Source organism: Solanum tuberosum, unplaced genomic scaffold (genome assembly GCF_000226075.1).
Source record: "Solanum tuberosum cultivar DM 1-3 516 R44 unplaced genomic scaffold, SolTub_3.0 scf00141, whole genome shotgun sequence".
NCBI lineage: Eukaryota > Viridiplantae > Streptophyta > Magnoliopsida > Solanales > Solanaceae > Solanum > Solanum tuberosum.
This window is the reverse complement of record NW_006239075.1, coordinates 1,261,154-1,283,752: the sequence shown is the minus strand read 5'-3', so window position 1 is coordinate 1,283,752 and position 22,599 is coordinate 1,261,154. Positions and strand designations below refer to the sequence as shown.

Below are 22,599 nucleotides of genomic sequence, written 5' to 3'. Positions count from 1 at the left end.
AAAAAAATAGGAAAAATTTAGTTGACTTTTAAAATTCTTGAGAAGCAGCTGTTCGTTGACATGCTTGCTTCCCTAGCAAGGGGCAATATTGAAAATTTTCTTAATTTTATGCTGAAATAATATTGTACATGACTACTTTAGAATGATACTTTCTCTTTATAGGACACATAATAATATTGTACATGACTACTTTAGAATTGTACTTTCTCTTTATAGGACACAGAAACCAGTTCTCAAGTTACTTTTTTCCTTTATTTCAACCGAAAAGTGGGGTTATTTCCCATGCATGTGGGGCCCTTGTAACTCTCTATTTCGCTTCTTTCCAATTTTCTTTTCACTATTACCCAAATGCCTCTTAATATATGGACCCCACTTGAGCAATTTTCATTTCCATTCTCTTTTGTGCCTCATGACTATTTCTTCAAAAAAAATTCGCTTTGTTTATTTTGTGAAAATTAACTTTTTGTAATTTAATTGCTCAATTTCTTATATTTTAGTTACAAAATATATTAGAGGTACAATTTTTATAAAAAAAAAACTAGAGTTTTGAAAAAGATTTAATTGGGTGTTGAAATTTTACCAGTGTCACATGAATATAAATAGATGGAATAACATATATTATTAAAAATTACGTAAAAATATTATAAATCACAATAATTAGCAATTGAAAATATTTTGATTTGCTCTCTAATTTCATATGTCCCATTTACATTGAAACAAAAGAAGTATCATAATAAATCATATAAGAAAATTGACCAACTCTCTAAATTTCATTCGTGTCACATAAGTTGGAACCAAGAGAATAACATATTACTTTAAAATTATGTAAATTCAATAGGCCACAATAATTTACAACTTAATTATTTAAAAAATATCTACAAAAATTGAACGGCTCTCTAAATTCTATGTGTCACATAAATTACAACAAAATAAATAACATATGTTGGGCCCGTGCTAGCATGGGCTCACATATCTAGTATATAATTAAAAGACAGCAAAAAACACTAAGATATATTATTTCTAATGAGATTATTTTAAAACGATAGTATACGAAAAGGTGACATTGCTTGCTAAAAATCTCGTATATAAGAAAGTGATGTAATAAATTGATTAACTGCAACAAACAAAACACACTAAGAAGAGCAACCAAAAAAGCAGAAAAAAATATTTTAAATAATAAGATAGATTATTAAACTCGATGATTATGATTAAAACTGATGCCTCTCCTTCCTAGATCGCTCCGCACGAATCATCTTCCGTCTCTTCCAAGATAGCTTCGCTCTCTCTTCTTCTTGTCTTTCTTTTCAAGTTCCCCCCCTAATTCTTTCTTCTTTCCCTCCAATTTTCCATTATTTTCGTTGTCTTGAGAGAATACTTTTCCATTTCCAAAATATCATCAAGCCGCTTTGTTGTTGGTGCCATGATTCTGTATATGAGCTATGTAGTGGACAAAGAAGAGGTAAGAGACTTAGATTGAAAATATGTAATAAAGGCATCTCCTATTTATAATATACTAACAAACCCAAATTAAATTACAATTAACAAATTCTAATTAAACACAAATAACTTAATAATAAATCCTAAATTAAATTACCATAAATAATAAATCCTAAACTATTAAGGAATCATATTCTTGGTTTATTTCCTAGAAGAAGAAATGTAATTCGTTAATTTCTATTTGGGATTCGGAAATATCATTTCTTTTTTCTTTTTTTTTATTCGCACCATATTTTGTACAAGAAACCTAATCCTAAAAAGAGAAGAATTATAATTCGTTAATTTTTATTGGGTATTCGAAAATATCTCCTTTTTTTTAATTCGCACCATATTCTTTTCTTTTTTTATTGATTTTTCTGTTATATTATTAACTACAAAACAACTAATAGCAAAATAGGAATATTGCAAAAAAGCGTAATCTCACGTGTTACATGCCTTTATTAATTATTTCCGCGTTCATCTTTGCTTGTTCAATATATTAAAAATAAATATATAAGTAAAATAATTTATTATTTTGTGTCAATTTTACTTCTGCTATTAAATTCGGTTCATTTTGAATATTTAGATGACTTATAATTAATATGAGTGATATAATAAAATAACCGCTCTATTTCTTGTCTCTTAAGAGTGTGCTAAGTTAAAGATGGACGAAGTGAGTATAATAATTTAGAGTATAAGTAGCATTATTTATATTTATTTTTTTAAATCTAAATGAAATATTTGGAATATGTCAAATGTCTTATTTAATTGAGTGTCTTATTTATAAGAGCAATATTGTCTGGATGAGATGTTTGGATTACATCAAATGTTTTACTTACAGATGGTTATAAAAATATTTTTTTATGTCGTTGATTATTTTTTATAATTATAAAATAGTAAATAATATTACATATTTTTTCCTCTTTCAATGAGTTGAAGACCACTTTCAATTCCCTAATTATATTTTCATTGCCACATTTAATTTGAAATTCATAAAAAATATTACATGATCACATATTTTCAAATTATTTTAATTTGATTAAGGCTAACTCATAAGGTTTGATATAATCATCTTAGATAAGAAAAACGTTCATCAAACACACGTCCAATAATAATGTCAGGCTTCTATTTGATTTAACTTTATCGATATCATGTGTTAATATCAAGTCAATAAATATAGGATATGTGTTGAAATATATACACACACACATCACTTAAACTATAATTGCATAATTTATATTTTACTCTATCAAATCATTTAATTAAAATAAGTTACATTCATTGAATGTATACACCCGATACAAAGAAATATTTACCTTGTATTTCACACCAGCTAATTGTAACATGAATGTGGTCCCTAAATTCGTGTTTCTTTTTAATGATTGTTTTCTATATTGACGGCATCACAAATATTTTACTATCAACTCTTTCATGCGTATTAATTATGGAAAATTGACAAATCTATTATTCTCCTCAAATTATCCGTACACCAGTCAAATTGATGAGTACCAGTGGCAAACTCTCTTAAAGCATTATTTGCACATAAATTTGGTGCAATTTTCTTAAGAAAAGGCGAAAGAGTATCTTTATACTAGTGATTGGGAAGCTTCATTCATATTAAGTTTACAGGATGACCTATGATAGACCTGGTACTAATGATTGTGTATAAAAAAAAGTCAATATATTGTAAATGCTAACAAATCACAATTGAACCTCCAGTTTATTGGTTCAAAAAATTGTTGAATTGAAGTGTTTCCCATCTCAAAAAGAATTCCATATAGATTTAACGGCACTAAATTGTATAACATATGAAAAGTCTAACTTCAAAAATTAACAAAGATCATTTATGCTACCGCTGGTTTCACAATTTAATATACGGAAAAGGGTCAAAAATGCCCCTGAACTATGTGAAATAGACCACTTATACCCTTCGTTACATTTTGGGATCAAAAATGCCCCTGCTGTTATCCTAAGAGACCACAAATACCCTCAAGAGTTAACACCCCAAATTTTTATTGACGTAGCAAGCCACATGGGACTAATTCTTCCACCTAAGCGTTGCCAACTAGGATTCACTACAAAAGAAGTAGACCTTTAGCGGCGACAACAGTCGCCACAAAAGCCCAAAAAATCGTCACTAAAAGTTTTTAACATTAAATTCTAATTTTGTGTTTTTTTCTTCATTATTTTTAAAAATCCAAAAATGATATCGATTAAGTAGGAGTTTGAAGACACTGTATGTTTTATTTTTATGTCATATGTAAATGTATAAAATGTACAATGATGCATTATATAGTGGGAGATTTGAATCGAGAAGTAATTTTGATGATTTTTCGTAATAATATTGGATGTTTTTAATATTATATTGATATTGCAAGTTATTTATTTTAGAAAATTACGTTGCAATCGAAAATTAATTATCATATTTTTTTGTTGAAAAAATAGGTTTTACTAGCGAATGGTTGTTGGAGCCTTAGTCGCCACTAAATATCACTCATAACCTTTAGTGGCAATATTTTGGGATTTTGTGGCGACTTTGTCGCCACTAAAGGTCAAGATCTTTTGTAGTGAATCTTAGTTGGCAACGCTTAGGTGGAGGATTAGTCTCATGTGGCTTGCCACGTCACTAAAAATTTGGGATGTTAACTCTTGAGGGTATTTGTGGTCTCCTAGGATAACGGCGGGGGTATTTTTTATCCCAAAATATAATGGAGGGTAAAAGTAATCTATTTCGCATAGTTCAGGGGCAATTTTGACCCTTTTCCGTTTAATATATCTACAAAATATATTTGATAAATTTTGTTATTTGGATTCTTTTTCTTTTTCTATAGAAGCACATAATACAATGTGTATAAAAAAAACTTGATAAATATGTATATGTAATTAAAAGATAACAAAAGCGCTAGGATATATTATTTCTAATGAGATTATTTTTAAAACGGAAATTTAGTTAGAAAGGATATAATAGTATACGAAAAGGTGACATTGCTTGCTAAAAATCCCGTATATAAGAAAGAGATTGATTAACTGTAACAAACAAAACACACTAAAAAGAGCAAGCAAAAAAGCGGGAAAAAATACTGTAAATAACAAGATAAATTATTAAACTCGATAACTATTATTAAAACTGCATATTCTGCCTTTCCTTCATTGATCGCTCCGCACGAATCATCTTCCGTCTCTCCCAAGATGGCTCCGCAGGAATCTTCTTCTCTCTTCTTCTTGTCTTTCTCCTCAAGTTCCTCCCCTAATTCATTCTTCTTTCCCTCGAACTTTCCATTATTTTCGTTGTTTTGAGAGAATACTTTTTCATTCCCAAAATCATCATCAATAAGATGAGAAGAGAACACTTTTTCATTCCCAAAATCATCATCAAGCCGTTTTTGTGGTTGGTGCCATGATTCTGTATATGAGCTATGCAGTGGACAAAGAAGAAGTAAGAGACTTAGATTGAAAATATGTAATAAAAGCCTCTCCTATTTATAATATATTAACAAAACCAAATTAAATTATGATTAACAAATTCTAATTAAACACAATTAACTAAATAGCATAAATAACAAATCCTAAACTAATTAGAAATTATATATTTAAATTACCATAAATAATAAATCCTAAACTATTAAGGAATCATATTCTTGGTTTATTTCCTAGAAGAAGGAAATGTAATTCGTTAATTTCTATTTGGGATTCGAAAATATTACTCCTTTTTTTTATTCGCATCATATTTTGTACAAGAAATCTAATCCTAAAAAGAGAAGAATTATAATTCGTTAATTTCTATTGGGTATTCGAAAATATATCTTCTTTTTTTTAATTCGCACCATATTTTTTTCCCTTTTTTATTGATTTTTCTATTATATTACTCCCTCCGTTTCAAATTTAATGCTTTAATTCGCAACAATGTGTCCTTTGTGATGCATGAACGGAAATAACTGATTATCTATTTTTTTAATGTCTTTACCGAACAAATATTTGGTCTAGTTTGTTGGTGGATAAGTGCTTCAAGATATGGTATGTCATGGCAAGAAGAACTTGTTGAGATTAATTAGTTTAACTTTTAGTTTAGTGAGTCAGCTTAGCAGTTAATTAAGTCGACTAGTTAGTTAGGATGGCAGTTCTGTTATTTCTTGATACTAGTTGGTTAATTAGTTGGAGTTTAAACGTGTATATATAATAAAGCAGGTTGCTCTTTTTCTAATTCACTTTCTCTTAACTGCTCGTCTCATGGAGATTGTGTAGACTCTTTGTGGCATAACAGGTTGGGACATGTTCCTTTTGTGAAAATGAAGGGGATATCCTCTATACCAGCCCATTTTTCATCCAAACAACCTTTCTTATGTGACATATGCCCCATGGCTAGACAAACCAGACTCCCATTTCCACAGAAGTCCATTTCCCCTTTTTCCACCAAACCCTTTGACCTCATACACATAGATATTTGGGGACCATATCATGTACCCATATACAACACACATAGATATTTGGGGACCATATCATGTACCCACATACAACAATTACAAATACTTTCTGACAATGGTAGATGACCATTCCAGGTCTACTTGGACACATCTGATGAGTTGTAAAAGCAATACTCTTCAAATCTTGCAAGCTTTTGTCCAAATGGTGCAGAACCAATATCAAACTTCCATTAAAATCTTAAGGTCAGATAATGGCTTGGAATTCACCAGTCATGAGGCCTTAGCTTTTTACCAATCCAAAGGAATTTTACATCAAAAATCATGCCCCTACACACCACAACAAAATGGTGTGGTAGAGAGAAAACACAAATATTTGTTAGAGACAGCAAGAGCACTTTTATACCAGTCCAAACTGTCCATAAGATATTGGGGGGAGTGTCTCTTGACTGCCACTTATCTCATTAATAGACTACCTTCTACCACTCTCAATAATAAATGCCCATTTGAACTTTTACACCAAAAACAACCTGACTACACTCATCTCAGAAGCTTTGGATGTTTGTGTTATCCCACTGTTCCCAAAACACACAAAGATAAGTTTGAGCCTAGAACCCATCCTCACATTTTCATAGGGTATCCTTTTGGCACAAAAGGATACAAGGTTCTTGACTTGGCCACCAAGAAGTTACATGTCTCCAGGGATGTTCAGTTTCATGAGACTATTTTTCCTTTTGCTTATTCGCCAAATCATTCTTCTTTTCCATCTGTACTGAAGCATGTGAACTCAAAGAGTCCTATAAATAACATTCTTAATAATTGGGAGTTTTCAACTGAGAGAAATGCATCGCCTCTTGCCTCTGTGGAACAAACCAGCACTTCACCCCACACTCCATGTAGCCCTGCAAATGACACCAATATGTTCACTGACCAAGATATTCCACAGCACTCCCTCAATGACACATCTGCACATCTTCACCCTGATACACCATCAACCTCATCTCATCATTCATTTACTCCTACACACCACCCAACTATACCTGCACCTAGGAGATCATCTAGGACCCATAATACACCTTCTCATCTGAAAGATTTTGTTTATTCACTTCCTTCGCTAAAAGACCAAGTGTCAGAACCTGCCCCATCACTTGGTGCCTTATTCACCAATATTGGACAAATTCCTCTTGCTTCTTTGACACTTGATAGCCAGCAGGTTGTACAAAACATTTCTCATGATAGAGAGCCTGATTCCTATGAGGAGGCAGCCTTGAATCCTGCATGGCAAGTAGCCATGACACAGGAGTTTGAGGCTTTACATGCTAACCAGACCTGGGATTTAGTTAAATTGTCTGCAGGTAAGAAAGCAATAGGGTGCATATGGGTTTATAAAGTCAAACATAAAGCTGATGGGACTGTGGAGAGGTTTAAAGCCAGATTGGTAGTAAAGAGGTATACCCAACAAGCTGGAGTCAACTACACTGAGACTTTTTCACCGGTGATCAAGATGACCACCATCAGGACCTTAATTAGTATAGCTGTTAAACAAGGATGGAAACTTTACCAACTGGATGTCAACAATGCATTTTTACATGGGGATTTGCATGAGGAGGTTTACATGGATGCACCTCAAGGTTTAGCTGTAGCTTCACCAGGCTTGGTTTGCAAACTGAAAAAATCTTTATATGGTTTAAAGTAGGCTAGTAGACAATGGTATGACAAACTCACAGAGGCACTACATTCCAGGGGGTTTTGAACACTCAGTTGAAGATTATTCATTGTTCTATAAGAAATCTGCCAATTCATCAGTTTATGTAGCAGTTTATGTAGATGACATAGTTCTCACAGGGACAAATCTAGTAGAAATCAACAATTTAAAGTCTTTTCTGCATGACACTTTCAAGATTAAAGATCTAGGACAGCTGCATTACTTTCTTGGTTTTGAGCTACTCTATAGAGAAGATGGTGTGTTGATTTCTCAAAGAAAGTTTACCACATAACTATTAAAGGAATTTGAATGCCTGTCATACACTGCAGTGACTGCTCCTTTAGAGTGCAACCTCAAACTCCAAGCAGATGAAGGCCCTCCTCTCACTGATCCTACTCATTATAGAAAATTAGTAGGGAAACTCAATTTCCTTACTCATACTAGAATGGACATAGCCTACAGTGTCCAATATCTGAGCCAATTCATGCAGGCCCCTAGAGAACCTCATCTCAAAGCTGCAATACATGTCCTTAGATATCTTAAAAATGATCCCACTTTGGGGATATTCATTTCAAATGTTCCTGACTTCAATCTTAGGGCATATTGTGATTCAGATTGGGCTGCTTGTCTTCTTCTTTTGTGCCATCTCAAATGGTAGGGTTCAATATTACAATCTTAAATATATATTTTAAATTGTATGCATGGTCAGTCAAACCCTTTTTACATTATCACTTAACTCTAAGGCACACAAAAGTTAAGTTTTTCAATTTGTTTTTACTTTTTATTTTATTGAACATAAATATTAAATATAGTGTTAGAAGGTAACTAGGATTCTAAATCTATTTTACCAAATTAGTTTAGGATTCTATTTTTTGACTTTGTTGAGATTAATTAGTTTAACTTTTAGTTTAGTGAGTCAGCTTAGCAGTTAATTAAGTCGACTAGTTAGTTAGGATGGCAGTTCTGTTATTTCTTGATACTAGTTGGTTAATTAGTTGGAGTTCAAACGTGTATATATACTAGACAAACACATGTATTTTTCTTCTTCTTCAAGTAATTCAATACAGAAAGAATATTCTTCTTCCAGATCCTTCCTCTCAAGGTTATCAATGGAAGCTCAACTTAGCTTAACAATGGAGTTTCATCACTGATTTTAATAGAACTTGAATGGGCCTGCTCAAATGTCAAGAGCAACCATATACAAGATGTGTTTGGATAGAGAGAAATAAAAGAATTTATCAAGCCAATAGTAATATTGATACATCTTGGTCAATCACAAGGAGGATCATACAAAAGTACGATTACACTGTCAAGTTAAAGTAGTTTTTGAGATGGTACAAGAATAACTATTTGCTAATGAAAATTCCTTTTATTTGCCAAAATAAATAAATATATATATATATATATATAATAATAATAATAATAAAAAAGTAACAAGTGTTGATTTACAATAAGATTAAAGTAACGTTCTATTTTCAATAAGATTTACAACTTTTGCTTGTTTCTCTTTAATTTCTTGTATTTTATTTTCTTCTACCGTTCCACTTAATGTTACTAGTTTAAGTTATATTATTTCTTGTTTTAAGGGATAACGAATTTTCATCATTATTTCTTATATTTCTTGTTTCAAGATATAACGAGTTATTCTCCCTTTGATTTTCAAAATCTGATTTTACTATTAGACCTGTGTTTTTCCTTTCCTGCCAATCCAGTAAGTTGTAGTTTACATTTTATTACAACAAAAAGTTTAGTATAAATTCATTTTTGCTCTTTTCATTCTACATACTTCTAGATTTTAATAGTATGTGTTTTTTCCATGTATCCCAAAAGTTATGTACTTTTTTGTTTTCTATTTTTGCAAAATGTTTGACGAATATTATAAAAATCGTTTTTATAATTCTTCCTCGTTCAATGATTACATCGGCTTTCAATATCAAATCTATTTTATGCCATTTTTAATAGTAGTGTGCGTATTTGAACGAGACCGTTGTGTTCAATAAGGTAATATTCAACCTTAAGTTGAAGGTTAAAAAAAAGGGTAATAAACAATTCTAAATTTTTTTAGGAAAAAATACACGAGTTGACAAACATCACTAGTGTATTATGCTTGTTAGTTTTTACTGTCATCCAATCGTGTTTTCACTTTTCGCTAGTAACTGCCAAAATCGTGGGTGAATCTCTTTTTTTCGCTTTTCAACAATTGTATATGTATTATGCTTGTTAGTTTTTTGATAATTTTTTTCTAAAAATTCCCTCATTACTTATCAGATTATCCGTTTTTCAAAAACAAATGGATGATTCGACTCCATCTAAGAGGATTATGAGAGGTACGCCATTGCATGTCCAAGTTGTCCACCTTCATTTTCAATCGGTTTAACTCAAGATTTTGGAGTCAATGCTGGTCTATGACAAAATCTATACAAGTTCTAGATGAAAAATCTATTGAAGAATTGAGTTCCAAGAAAAAAAAAATGACCCGATTGCACTTCAGAAAGTCATCAACGTCAATGCGAAGACAAGCGGCAGTAAAATTGTTGAAGGAGGAAGTAAGAGAAAAGCCAAAGACAATGATTTAGAGGAGATTGTGTCTGCTTCATTAGATCTGGACAAATCTGAAGAAAATTACGTATTTGCTTAAAACACAATTGTATCTAGATTTGTATATTTCGTTAGTTATTTACAAATTTGCATAAAGTATATGTATATTTTTTGCTTAAATCATATTTGTATATAGATATTTGTATATTTCATGTTCAAATAACATTTTGTATTAGTTATTCGTATATTTTGTTTAGTTATATAAATAATGCATATACAATGCATTTCACACAATTTTTGTCACATATACACAATATAAGAGAAATTATACAAATACCTATTTATATACAATAGTATGAACATTAAACAATACACAAACCTTACACAATTATATATACAAACAAATTATACCAAAAATTAACAAATTACAGCACACCTTTTTTGTCGAATCATACACGATTCATATATACAATTGACATACTAATTTTATACAATACTTACACATATACATTGTATAAGCATTTTACACAATTACTTACATATATACAATATTATCAATTAAACAATATATAAATTGTATAATTGCATATACAATAAAATTACAAAGGAATTTTTTTATCAAATTAAAGCACACATTTTTTATTGAATCATATACACTTCATATATACAAATCGTGTCATTCAATTTTTCGAACAAAAAATTAGAATAGAATTGTTAATATACAATTTATCTAATCTTGTATAAACAAATAAAAAAATTTATGAACCATTAGAATCAACAAAACAAAAAAATCGTTTTCAAAATTTCTATTTTATGATATAAAAATCAATTGTATACTTTCTTACCGTTCAAAACACGAAGTTTCCTTCAAAGAAATCTTACATGGCGTTAAATATACAAAAATAGTGATGAATCTGATGGTCAATCATCTGAGGAAACAAGTTGGTATGGTCTTTCTATCGCTATAGAACTCTTTTTTGGAAAACATTTGGATGTTTAGCTTGAATTATTGGATTATGTAAATTTACTATTACCGTATTTAGCGCTCATGTTTCCATTCATTTTTTTAAAAAAAATTATTGTATAAAGTTAAAACCAAAAAAACGTTTTATACAAAATTAAAGTCCCATAGCAAACAAAACTATATCCATGAAATGTAATTATGTAAACTATACCTATATAGCGTTATTTCATTAAATTTGTTTGCCATATATGACATTTTTCCTTCTAAAAATTCATGTTCGGAGAGATAATCAAGACTTCTCATAATTTAGGTATGCATTTAATAAAATATGCCAATTTTAAGAGCGCTTTTAAGTACTATAATTCAAAAAAAAAAGAGAGCAAATTTTAGGTATATCAAACATAAAAATCATATTAGCGCTCTATAGCTATATTTTTGCTATTTGCGCTCCATAGCAACTGATTTGTATAAATCACAGACATCTTCTATGTATAAAATCGCAACGATTGTAAATGTATATCAGTTAGATAATTGTATATATATAACTACTATGTATATGTATCAATAATTGTGTTTGTATATCTACATAACATTTGAATTTGTATACAATTGAATCGAATTAAAATATTTGTATATCAAATCTCTCTCTCTCGCACGCGTTATTCAAACACAAATTATACATTGTAATTTGTATTATTTGTGTTTGTATAAAGCAAGAAAGACAAAAGAGAACTGGACAGAGGAAGATCTGTATTTGTGTAATCATAAGTGTATAAGACGAAAAAATATGTATTTATATTTGTATATACAGTTCTCTCTCGCTTTATACAAACACAAATTATACAAAGAGAGAGAAAGACAAAAGAGAACTGGGCAAGTGAAGATTTGTATTAATATAATTTTAAGTGTATAGGACGGAGAGACATGTATTTGTATTTGTATATGCAGTCTCTCTCACTTTATACAAACACAATTTATACATTTGTGTTTGTATAAAGTGAGAGAGGCGAATGACAATGTATTTGCTACGAATTAGAATTAAATGAAACTGTAACTATAATATTTTTTTTGAATTAATAGTTTGCTATAATGCACAATTTTATTTTATTTTTTAAAATGTAGTGTGGCCAAGTTGTGTCAGGAAAACTGAAGAAAGCATACACATCCAGCCAATAATAATGGGAATGGGAAAGCCCAACCTTTCCATGACTACAAGTCTACAACCTTCCACAAAACTGACATGAATAATAGCACATAAATGGCCATTTTGCAATGCTAGTCAAGGCCATTTATTGACTGGAAGGTACCTTTGACCAGTCCTTTTGTCATGCCCTACACATGTAGCTTACAATTTCTTTACTCAGTCTTGCCCATTACTTTTTAAATTTTTTGAAACTGAAATATGGTGTAGGACAACAACACAACATGTGTGCAGAATCAGTAAACACAATAGTTCATCTTGACTGCTGCTTTGTCATGTCTTGAATTCAATGAGCCAATTATTTTTTTGATTCAGAATGAATATGGTAGTATTTGTTACCTCCCACCAACATATATACGAAGATACTAAGACTTATGATGAGAAGATATCTTTATCTCTGTTGCAATTTGAACTATAATCTTTTTATGATTTTCATACCACTTGTGTATGTACAAAACTCAATAAACACAGTGGCTTTTGGGACAGTTCATCTTCACTGCCTTTGTAAATATTAGATATATCACTGTCTCCTGTAATTTTCGTACCACTTTATTGATAGCTAAGTCACATTCTTGCGTGCTTAGATCAGAGAGCTAAATTTAAACGATACATTTCAAACAAAAAAAGTACATTGTGTTGTGAAAAGTTGGATCAATGTGAGAATTCCAAAGGAAAGGAAATGACTTAAATTGCATTCATCAATGAATCAATAATGTTACAATCAGCTCATCAACTTAGTATTATATAAGAAGATATAGTATGAAACAACAACATAATCATACTATTCAAGATTGACAAAGACACATGATGAGTAGCTAGCTATTTAGGATCAGTTGATTGGTTCTTGTTACCAGCCAAAGCAAGGATGGAATTAGCAAGTTTATTGATAGAATCAACAAGTCCATTAATGCCTTCTTTATTGATCTCAGCCTTTGACTCCTCAATTTGTAGCCTTCTCTGATGCAAGCTTAAGAGTTCTTTGTGCCTTCTATCTCCTCTTTCTTCACAAGACTGAATTGCTTCTGCTATAATAGCAGCACTCTTGGAGATAGCAGAGCCAACTTCTTGTGATGAATTGTTAATGTTACATTTTGATGTGCCACTAGTTCCTTCACCTCCTCCTCTCATTCTTCTTTTCTTTGCCGGTGAATCTGAACGCTCACTGCTATGATCAGGATCTGAGCTATCACACATCTCCAAAACATAAACAGATGGAGTATATCATAAAGGAATTTTCATTAATACTAAATGCTCATAAAATATCACTAGAATGTGGGATAGAATTATCTCATAGAATATCTCAACGACTCATGGTATATCTTTGCTTATCTAAACCCGCATACACACCCCTATATATCCCCCCCATTCATAGCTACCAAAAGGAAAACATAAAAAGGAGTCATTCACTTTTTTCCGGATTTTTTTCTACTTTATTTGAAAATCAGTGTTTGACATGAAATTCCGATTTCAAAAACAACCCAAATCTGATTTTCACTTTCAAACAATCAAATATTTTATGCAAAAACTATAATAAACACAACTCATCTTCAACTCCAACTTCAAAAATTCCAAATAAAGTGAAAAAATATTTGATTTCTATGGCCAAATGCCTACTACACACTTAAAGTTGATCACTTGATTAATAAGTATTTCTTTCAGATGAATAAGTATATTATTTCAAGAAACAGAATTAAAAGCTTGCCTTTGAAAAATATTAAGAGTGCAGCATGAAAATATATGTTGCCAAATTAGGAAGAAATAATAGAAAGATTCAAACAATCATGGGAAAACCTAGAAATATATCAAGAAAATGAAATCAAGAATATTCAAAATGCAACACATAAACAAAACAGGACAAAATAACTTTCTCTCAACCAATTATGTCAAGTATTAAGCTTTTCCAAAGTAGACTTTATATCCAAGTGGAGGTTCTCACTAAAAGCAAATGAGAGTGGACTTTAAAGTAGGAGATAAGAGTACCTACTGTGGTAAAAGGAACATTAGTATCATAATCTGTTTGTGTTACTGTTGTTGTAATTGGTGGAAGTGGCAAAGGAGTAGATTGTTGTTGCAATGTGGGAGGTAAAGAAGGCAACAACATTCTTTGGCTTTTTTTGTCCATAACTTCAACTAATGCCTCATAAATCTCAGGCAACATATTAGTAGGCAAATTCTTTTCTTTCCTTTCATTCTTCTCAATCTTCCAATAAGATCTTATAATTTCTTCTCCACTTGCTTCAACAACTCTTCTTTCATATTCCCTTACTTTCTTGAAATCCCTCATGAGATTATCCCATTTGTCATTACATTGATTTTGGCTCCTCAAACAATCATTCCTCCAACAATAGTCCTCTACCCATTTCCATCTTAACTCTGTTGGTTTTCCCTCTTGCCTTCTCATTCTCCTTTCATCATCCATTTTTTTTGCTTCTAATAGAACCATTGTTTCTTTTACTGTCCAATTCCCTTTTCTATAGTCCCTAAACATGCTACTACTACTCCCTCCTTGATCACTCACCAACCTATCCATGCAAAATAACAATAAAGAACCTAACTTTATGCAAAAACAAGAAAAAGGGTGTTTTTTTCTTGGCTTGTTTTGCTAAGGCAAGGCAAAAATAGCAAGAAAAAAAAAACACCTATAGTATGGACTTTTGGGGTTTATTTGTGGTTTTGAAATTTGAAAATGGAAATTATGAGAAACATGTAGAAATAATCACCATATAGTATCTTTCCCTCAAAATCTTAAAAAATAAATTTTGAAAAGCTTAAAGTTGAAATCAAAGACTATTCATCCACTATATACCCAAAAAGATGTAGAAAACTGGAGAGGGGTTTAAGTTATGGCCAAAGGAAGAAATAGAGAGGAGTAGAACAGAACTACTACTAAACAATGAAGAAATTAATAGTTCCACTATAAGAAAAGGCCAAATAGAAATCATTCAAACTGACATATCCACTGCACCCCAAAAAAAAAATCACACAACGAGAGAGGAGTGTACTGTAGAGTGGGGTTTGGTGTGGTTTGCTTGGGTGGGCAGAGGGAAAGAGGATTACAAGGGGGTATTGTTTCACTATTAGTAAAAATAATGGAGTTTTTGGCTAAAATTATCCTTAAACTTTACTTCAAATTTAAACTACATTCTTAAAGTATTATTTTTAGCAGAAAACATCCTTCAAGTATTTAAAAGTGAACAATTTTCATTCTTCTTTTTTAATTTATCAAAAAACTAATCGATCCCACAAAAATCAAGTCATTTCTTCTTAATTATTGTTCTTAGATACGCCAGAACTTTTTTGGAAATTGAATTTAGTATTATGCAAAATCTTAATTTGACAATTTTTTTATTTATTTTTCATGTAATTTGATACTTAAAATATTATTAGTTGAAATATGTTTCTTCTCAATTGAATATGCTAGAAGCGGTGTTTGTTGGAGACATCCGCTTTTAATAATGTAGAAAAAACTCAAATGCTAGCCATAATCAATATTTTGATCACTTCAATATCAGATTGGCCCAAAAAATTATTGGTCTAAATACAGTTTGGCTATGAAAAAGGTAAAGATAATTAAGTTCCAACTTTTTTCCGTTACTAAATGAGAAAAATAGCAGATCATGTACCCTCACACCTTCCAACATTTTTTATTTCCATAAGCAATAATTTCTAAGATTTTAAATATTTTTTTCAGGAACTTCTTATAGCAAGTAATGAAATTATGCAGGAAAACTTTTGTTGATAGTCACGTGAACTACTCATGTTTTTGTAGGATTCCTTAGTTTTTTTACTATATCTAACAGAAGGATGAAAATTGCTCACTTTTAAATACCTGAAGGATGTTTTCTGCTAAGAATGATACTTTAAGGATGTAGCTTAAGTTTGGGATATAATTGAAGGATGTTTTTGGCCAAAAACTCAAAAATAATGTATATATTAACTCTGTGTATCAGTACTATATGTATAACTCAGAAGACATTGAAAAAGATTGATTTGAATCATCCGTATAGATAATCACCGAGCGTTCTTTGCACCTTCTTGATCATTTGTACAATTGTACTGGGTGTACTACTTATTTTATTCCATTTTATACAACACTGCACTAAATAGAACGAACAAAAAATAACAGATATTTTTATTTTGAGAAAATACATAACATTGATGGTTTAAACTTCTGATTATCCTTTTACCCAAACAAGTAATTTTGTTTTTTCTTTTAGAGTAAATACTTCTTTTGGATCAACCAACTGGATCATGGCAGAGGTGGCGGCCCAAAAGGTCCTGGAGGCCCATATATGCCCATTGGGCCCCTAAAACAGTCTTGTAATAGCCAACAACAGCAGAAGAAGCTCAGGCTGAACAATAACAAGAAGTTTAAGCATCAACATTAGTAAATCAATAATATTTCGACTAGTTATGAAAATGATAATATATCTCTAATAATCCAACAAAAAAAATGTTGAAAAAAAACTTACGTACCAAGAACATATAACATCACATAAACTATCAAAAAAACTGCCAGATCTAGGCATCGGAGGTCCTCCAGGACCCGGAGGAAGACCCCATCCCAACCACGGTCCTCGTGGTCTCATATAGATTCAGTTAGGGCAAAATTAACCAACCACCAGAATTTTTGAATAGATAACTTTTATTTACTTTCAATCTTGAGTTGGAGCTATATATAGAAATTGAGTTACTACTAAATAAATACTACCTACTACTTATTACACTGCTCTAATCTACCATTCTTCATTCTACTAGTCAAAAAATAAAAATCCTAACCTAATTTTCATTCTTCTAATTACCATATACGCTTATTTAGTGCAAGCAAATATCTTAACTTTAATGAGATTATTTAAATTTGTTTTTATAGATTATGTGAATAAAACAAAACAAGCAAGTACAATTGACATATATACATATACTAACAATTGAGCTAAAATAAATATTTAGAGATTATTTTGTATGCGAGATATCTCATTATATAGGCGTGAGATAAAATTTATATGGCCAATCAAATAGTTATATCGTATAAATTAGTTATCCTACGCAATGTTTGACAAAATCTGGAATTAGAAACCCAGTCAAGTATTCGTCAACTTAGGTCTGAAGTTTGCTCTCCAATGGTGTCCTTGTAAGCAATCAACCCTATTACGTCTCAGTTTATCGTCTTCACTCAATGAATTTTAATGGTTAGATCATCATCATCTTCTTCTTCTTTTTTTTTTTTTTAAAGGTACAACACTGGACTGGAATTGGCAAATTTATTGTTAGGATCAGATCTATTGGATCAGTCATGGGAAGCAATTTCAAAGCTTCAAAAACAGAATCTCACTCTTTTGGAAGACCCATCACTTCCTTTCTCTGTTAAGTACCAAATTTATGAAAACCCATCAAAGGGTTCTATTATCGCTTTTGTATCTTCACCCAATTGTGCTGTCAATCATTTGCAACAAGAGTTTAGAGAGCTGGTTTCTTCAGATCAAATTACGTCCTTCGACTTTCTTCGCACCAGAAGTAATACTAGTTCCATCTCCATTCATAAAGCTGCTTTTACCCTTTTTGCTTCTCTTGAGAATGAGCTCTCTCTTCTCAAACAACAGGTACAGTGCCTTCAATTGTTGAATTTTGCCCCTTTTTTGATATGGACATTGAGCGTTAGCATATTTGTGTTGTTGTAATTTCATAAATGTATTACTTATGTGTTCCCGAAATGACAAAATTGTTAGTTAATTGGTGTCAAAGATCCTTAATTTTGAGATGTAATCTTGAGTTGATCATTCAAAATGTATGATTTTGTTTGAGGAGGTTAGGAGGAGATAATTTCAGGAGATCAGAAGTGGATGATTAAGTCGTTTGGTATCCCGAGGATTGGGATATCCCACCATAAATATGAGATAACTTATCCCATCACAATGGTATAAATGGTGGGATACATAATCTTGGGACTAACTTATACCTCTAACCAACCGCAAAATAAAATAATCCTGCATTTTATCTCAGGATTACCTTATCCTTCGTACCAAATGACTCCCGAGTATTGTGAATTAGATAGGAAATGACAAAAAGTTAGCTCAGTGTTTACTATAGTTAGGATCACTTTTTGAGTCAAGAATTATACCCATATTCTTTAATTTGTTGGAATACAATATGAGTAATGACAACTCAACAGAAAAGAAATGACAGTTGGGGATGACCAGGGCAGGATGCAAGGAGACTGGACAAGGTCGCAATAATCTATAAGCATGGGGCCTCTGCTTGCAGAGGGATTGCTAATATCTACATTAGACAACTAAACTAAAGTTTAATTGTCCCTTCTTTATCAGGGAGGATGATTAATAGTAGTAACCAATCACCAGATTAATGGAAGAAAGATACTAATGATTGCTCTTCAGCTTATAATGTGCAAATGAAGTGTAAACTGTCGGCTGGATTATCTCTTATATGTGGAACTGATTTTGGCATTGTGGCTTTGTCTGCTCGATGCAGTTCACCAGCAGCCAACCTCTAATTGTAACTGGATATTCTCTGGGAGGATCAGTTGCATCTCTCTTCACCTTGTGGCTGCTTGAGAGCCTTCCCAGCTATGGTGCGCAGCAAATCCTCTGCATTACTTTTGGGTCACCACTTCTTGGTAACAATGGCTTTCAAAAAGCCATGTCAGGGCATCCGACGTGGAGCTCTTGCTTCTTGCATGTGGTCTCGGATAAAGATCCAGTTCCAGGATTTCTGATCTCAGACCATAATGTCTCTGCTGCTACCTTGACTACTCCGACCTGGTACATGCCATTCGGTACCTATCTCTTCGGCTCAGAATCAGGTTTCTCTTGCTTCGAGGAACCACAGTCGATTCTGGAGTTGATGATAATGAGCTCAAGATGTGCTGAAAGTGAAAATCTTCATAACCGCTCTCAGGTTATTGATTACGGACATATCTTGGAACAGTTGAAGAACAAAGCCATTTGCAGGGGAATCTCTGAGCTGCCTGACTCAATAAGTAATCCACTTCAAGCAGGTACCTATCTACTGCTAGAAGCAACTGGAGTTGGAAAGTTACAGGTAAATACACTTCCTTGCTACTTGATCAAATTGTGATGTTCCCACTTTGACGGTTCATCTACTGAAACACAAGGTAATTTTGATGAAAGATAAAACTTGAGTCATTCAGGTGCATAGACAAGTTGTAAAGTAAGAATTTTATGTTGAAGCATTGAAGAACGCACAAGGCTATGTTTGTTGGTGGGGTAGGAAGGCGTAGAACATGAAATTAACATAAGAGGCAAAAAATTCTTGGTTAAATGGACTATAACACACAAATACAGCAGAATACTTCTTTCTTTTTCTCTTAATGTTTATTTTTGTCAGCAAATTTCAGATATTTGTTTCTTAACTGCAACAGGAAAATGTTAACTTGAGCTATCTTGCAATGAATATTGCAAAAAGGGCAGAGGTTCAGGCCAAACACAAGCAGAACGTTTTTGATCCCTTCAAAATAAGTGTAACTAAAAAGTCCTTGACTAACCTTGAATGGTACATCAAAAACTCTTTGGAAGAGGGAGGGTATTATGACAAATATAAAACCAGACGTTCCAGAAGCAGAGACGAGATTGAAAGCACAGAAGACCTAATCAAGCATCACAGAACTTTGAAGTTCTTCTGGAAAAGAACAGTAACTGAAGTGGAAAATTTGCCCTGGAAGGAGGGGAAAATTCGCCGAAAGCGTTTGCTTTATGCTGCAACAAACTACCGAAGGATGGTTGAACCACTTGACATAGCTGAGTATTATGGTAGGGGAAAGAAAGATTATGTACTTCACGGAAGATCTGAACATTATAAACTACTGGAGAAATGGTTAGCTGGTGAAAATACTCAAACATACCAGAGAAGCCAAGCCTCTAGTCTAACAGTTGATTCTTGCTTCTGGGCTCATGTTGAGGAAGCTGTGATCTCTTGTCAAGTGTTGAAAGGTAGCCCACAAGACCAAGAATCAGCTAAAGACAACCTGATCAAATTTGAGCAGTATGTAATGGACATGATTAATAACTTCTTGGTGTCTCCTGAGATTTTCTTGCCTCAAAGCAGCTTCATGCTGTGGTGGAATGAATATTCCAAAGTTGTAGGAAATTCATATACCTCACCCTTGACTAATTTTATGAACGGTGGATTTCGTAGTTATGCTTAGCAAATTATATATGTATAAGAGAATGTAATCTATAACTAATATGCCCGACTTAAAACTACTTTACCATTAGTTCTCTTTAATGTAACCTGTAACTTAATAATTTGAGTTGCCAAGCATGATTAACTGCGCAATACAGTAAAATTATAGGGGGATTTGGTTTTCTTCCTTCTGTTTATTGACAAAGCTTTCTTATAGCTATTGATTGATTTGAGCTAACAAATCCGAATTAGACAAATCTCTTTATACAGATCAAAATTAGCAGTTTTTACCTTTAATGCTACGTTTTTTTACATGATTTACCTATTCGTTTTTTTTTTCAGTACTTCACAAGCATTTTGGAGCTCATCTATGAATTCCTATTTCACTGAGGAACAAAGAAATAAGCTTGAAATTACAGTCTACGTACTTAATGGTTAATGTTAACACGTCTTAAAGAAATTCTCATTCAAATACACAGCTGCCAGCATAAGTAATTGGAGTGGTGGTAAGTACTCTATTCTTATCAAGAGGTTTCAAGTTCAAGTTCAGAATTGAGTCGCATTTTACTTCCAAGTTGGACTTTCCAAAGTGAATCAAGATTTAGTTAAACCACAAAGTAGGTAAGGTACTGGACACCGGATGGGAAACCCAGAAAGAAAAAAAGGGCAGCAGAATGTTCAAAGTTTTTACAAAGAGATGAAATGAAACCCAAAATTGAGACGTAATTCCATAAATGGTCGACGTCTCTAAGATGGTACTGCATTTTAACTTATGCCTACATATTTCATAGTAAATAATTTTACAGAAGCGCAATTACACTCGCTTTTAAGTTTGGAAATTTTACAGGATTTGGCTTTTGAATGGAATATCACGACCCCTGTATTTGCCGCAGCCTAGAAATTGTTAGATCTGCACCACCAAATCCATCCATTATTGCTTTAGCTCCGGGAAACTCAGCTCTGGCCGTTGAACTTTCACACACAAAAAAGATATTATTATTCAGAAAAGATGTCCAGCAATGTTTAACTAATAAGTAAAGAAAATTATCAGAAAGTAAAACTAGCTAACACTAATTTAGCAGGATGGATGTGGTACTAGTCTTATTGTGGAATTAAGTGACACATATTCTCACCCACATATAACATAGGATTTATATAGCCCATCCAACTAATTTAGGATAGAATATAGCTAATTGATTGATATATGCCTATCGTTAAAGACAAAAAGTATTTATATTGCATTCAAGAATTTGGTATTTAAGCTTGGTTTTGAAAAACCAACCTGCTCCGGACCACAACGCAAGGCATGCCAATTCGCTCTGCTCCAGCAACACCAGATAGACTTCCGGAAACAAGCACACAATTGTGCACAGGTACATCGACATATTCTGCCCCAGCCCTCAGTGCAGCCACAACATTCTGCAATCTATATTAGAAGAAAATAAAGTATTAGACCACATTTAGATAGTTGAGCAGCAGACTTACGGTGTGCCAAATTGCACTATGTACTCAATACATTTATGCATGAATTTCAGATAGCCCCAAATGCTTCTGAATATTTTGTCTTCAACTACAAATCAAAGCTCCAAAAGTGAGCTATATGATCCAGTATGTAGCATGGACTCTTACTGCTCCTTTGACATACAGCTGTCCAGCATGTACGATATTGGTATATGGCTATTTCACAACATACTCTTCAGTATACACTGAACGTTCAAAGTCACTGTATGAATCCATAATAATATCTAGTATTTGCATCCAATTCCGTGTAGCACCAATGACATTGATTCAGCAGTTTTTCCTAAGATTCAAAGATCTCTGTAACAAATAGAAAAATCACCTACTAGTTTGATCATAATATGAATTCAAGTAACAAGGAATTCATTCAAACATGGCCATGCCAAATAAGTGTAATGACTGAAGGATTTTGCATGGATCCTTCAAAATACACGGAAAAAACTTGCATAAAATTGATCTTACTTATACCAGATAAAAACCTTCAGCCAATATTTTATACCTTTGTGCATGTAACATGGTCTGAAATAGCACAAATGAGATCAATAAGAAGCTAATCTGTTTGCTATGATCCACCAGAAATGGGAAGCAGTTGGACCAGAGTTCCTCCCCCCCCCCCCCCCAC

At 32.4% G+C, this 22,599-nt stretch overlaps 4 protein-coding genes across 4 annotated transcripts in view; 2 read left to right on the top strand and 2 right to left on the bottom strand.

The window, feature by feature from the left end:
* The first annotated feature begins 7,606 nt into the window (after positions 1–7,606).
* On the top strand, positions 7,607–8,257 carry LOC107061601 (uncharacterized mitochondrial protein AtMg00810-like). Its single transcript, XM_015311137.1, has 2 exons — positions 7,607–7,856; positions 7,929–8,257. The coding sequence occupies exons 1-2, from the start codon at positions 7,607–7,609 to the stop codon at positions 8,255–8,257; spliced, it is 579 nt and encodes a 192-aa protein (XP_015166623.1).
* A 4,716-nt stretch (positions 8,258–12,973) lies between these two features.
* LOC102586962 (uncharacterized) lies at positions 12,974–15,350 on the bottom strand. The gene is made up of 2 exons (XM_006352995.2): positions 14,287–15,350; positions 12,974–13,496 (listed from the first exon to the last, which is right to left on the bottom strand). Exons 1-2 carry the CDS (start codon positions 14,830–14,832, stop codon positions 13,122–13,124), a joined length of 921 nt encoding a protein of 306 aa, XP_006353057.1. The 5' UTR covers positions 14,833–15,350; the 3' UTR covers positions 12,974–13,121.
* Positions 15,351–17,309: 1,959 nt separating this feature from the next.
* On the top strand, positions 17,310–20,660 carry LOC102586622 (senescence-associated carboxylesterase 101-like). The gene is made up of 4 exons (XM_006352994.2): positions 17,310–17,433; positions 17,536–17,902; positions 18,789–19,358; positions 19,699–20,660. The coding sequence occupies exons 1-4, from the start codon at positions 17,423–17,425 to the stop codon at positions 20,479–20,481; spliced, it is 1,731 nt and encodes a 576-aa protein (XP_006353056.1). The 5' UTR covers positions 17,310–17,422; the 3' UTR covers positions 20,482–20,660.
* A 374-nt stretch (positions 20,661–21,034) lies between these two features.
* Positions 21,035–22,599, bottom strand: part of LOC102586297 (haloacid dehalogenase-like hydrolase domain-containing protein At3g48420) — an 8,662-nt gene continuing 7,097 nt past the window's right edge. The window contains exons 10-11 of the mRNA XM_006352993.2: positions 21,742–21,885; positions 21,035–21,431 (exon numbers count right to left, since the gene is read on the bottom strand). Coding sequence (XP_006353055.1) covers positions 21,329–21,431; positions 21,742–21,885 — 247 coding nt within the window. The 3' untranslated portion in view covers positions 21,035–21,328. The remainder of the gene's footprint in view (positions 21,432–21,741; positions 21,886–22,599) is intronic.

Bases quoted from the DNA above. Each gene is read 5' to 3' on its own strand.
- LOC107061601 (XM_015311137.1), top strand. From the start codon at position 7,607: ATGACAAACTCACAGAGGCACTACATTCCAGGGGGTTTTGAACACTCA. The intron at 7,857-7,928 runs GTGTGTTGATTT...CATACACTGCAG, and splicing joins GCTACTCTATAGAGAAGATG to TGACTGCTCCTTTAGAGTGC.
- LOC102586962 (XM_006352995.2), bottom strand. From the start codon at position 14,832: ATGGATAGGTTGGTGAGTGATCAAGGAGGGAGTAGTAGTAGCATGTTT. The intron at 13,497-14,286 runs GTAGGTACTCTT...TATGTTTTGGAG, and splicing joins CTAATGTTCCTTTTACCACA to ATGTGTGATAGCTCAGATCC.
- LOC102586622 (XM_006352994.2), top strand. The intron at 17,903-18,788 runs GTACAGTGCCTT...TGCTCGATGCAG, and splicing joins TCTCTCTTCTCAAACAACAG to TTCACCAGCAGCCAACCTCT. The intron at 19,359-19,698 runs GTAAATACACTT...TAACTGCAACAG, and splicing joins CTGGAGTTGGAAAGTTACAG to GAAAATGTTAACTTGAGCTA.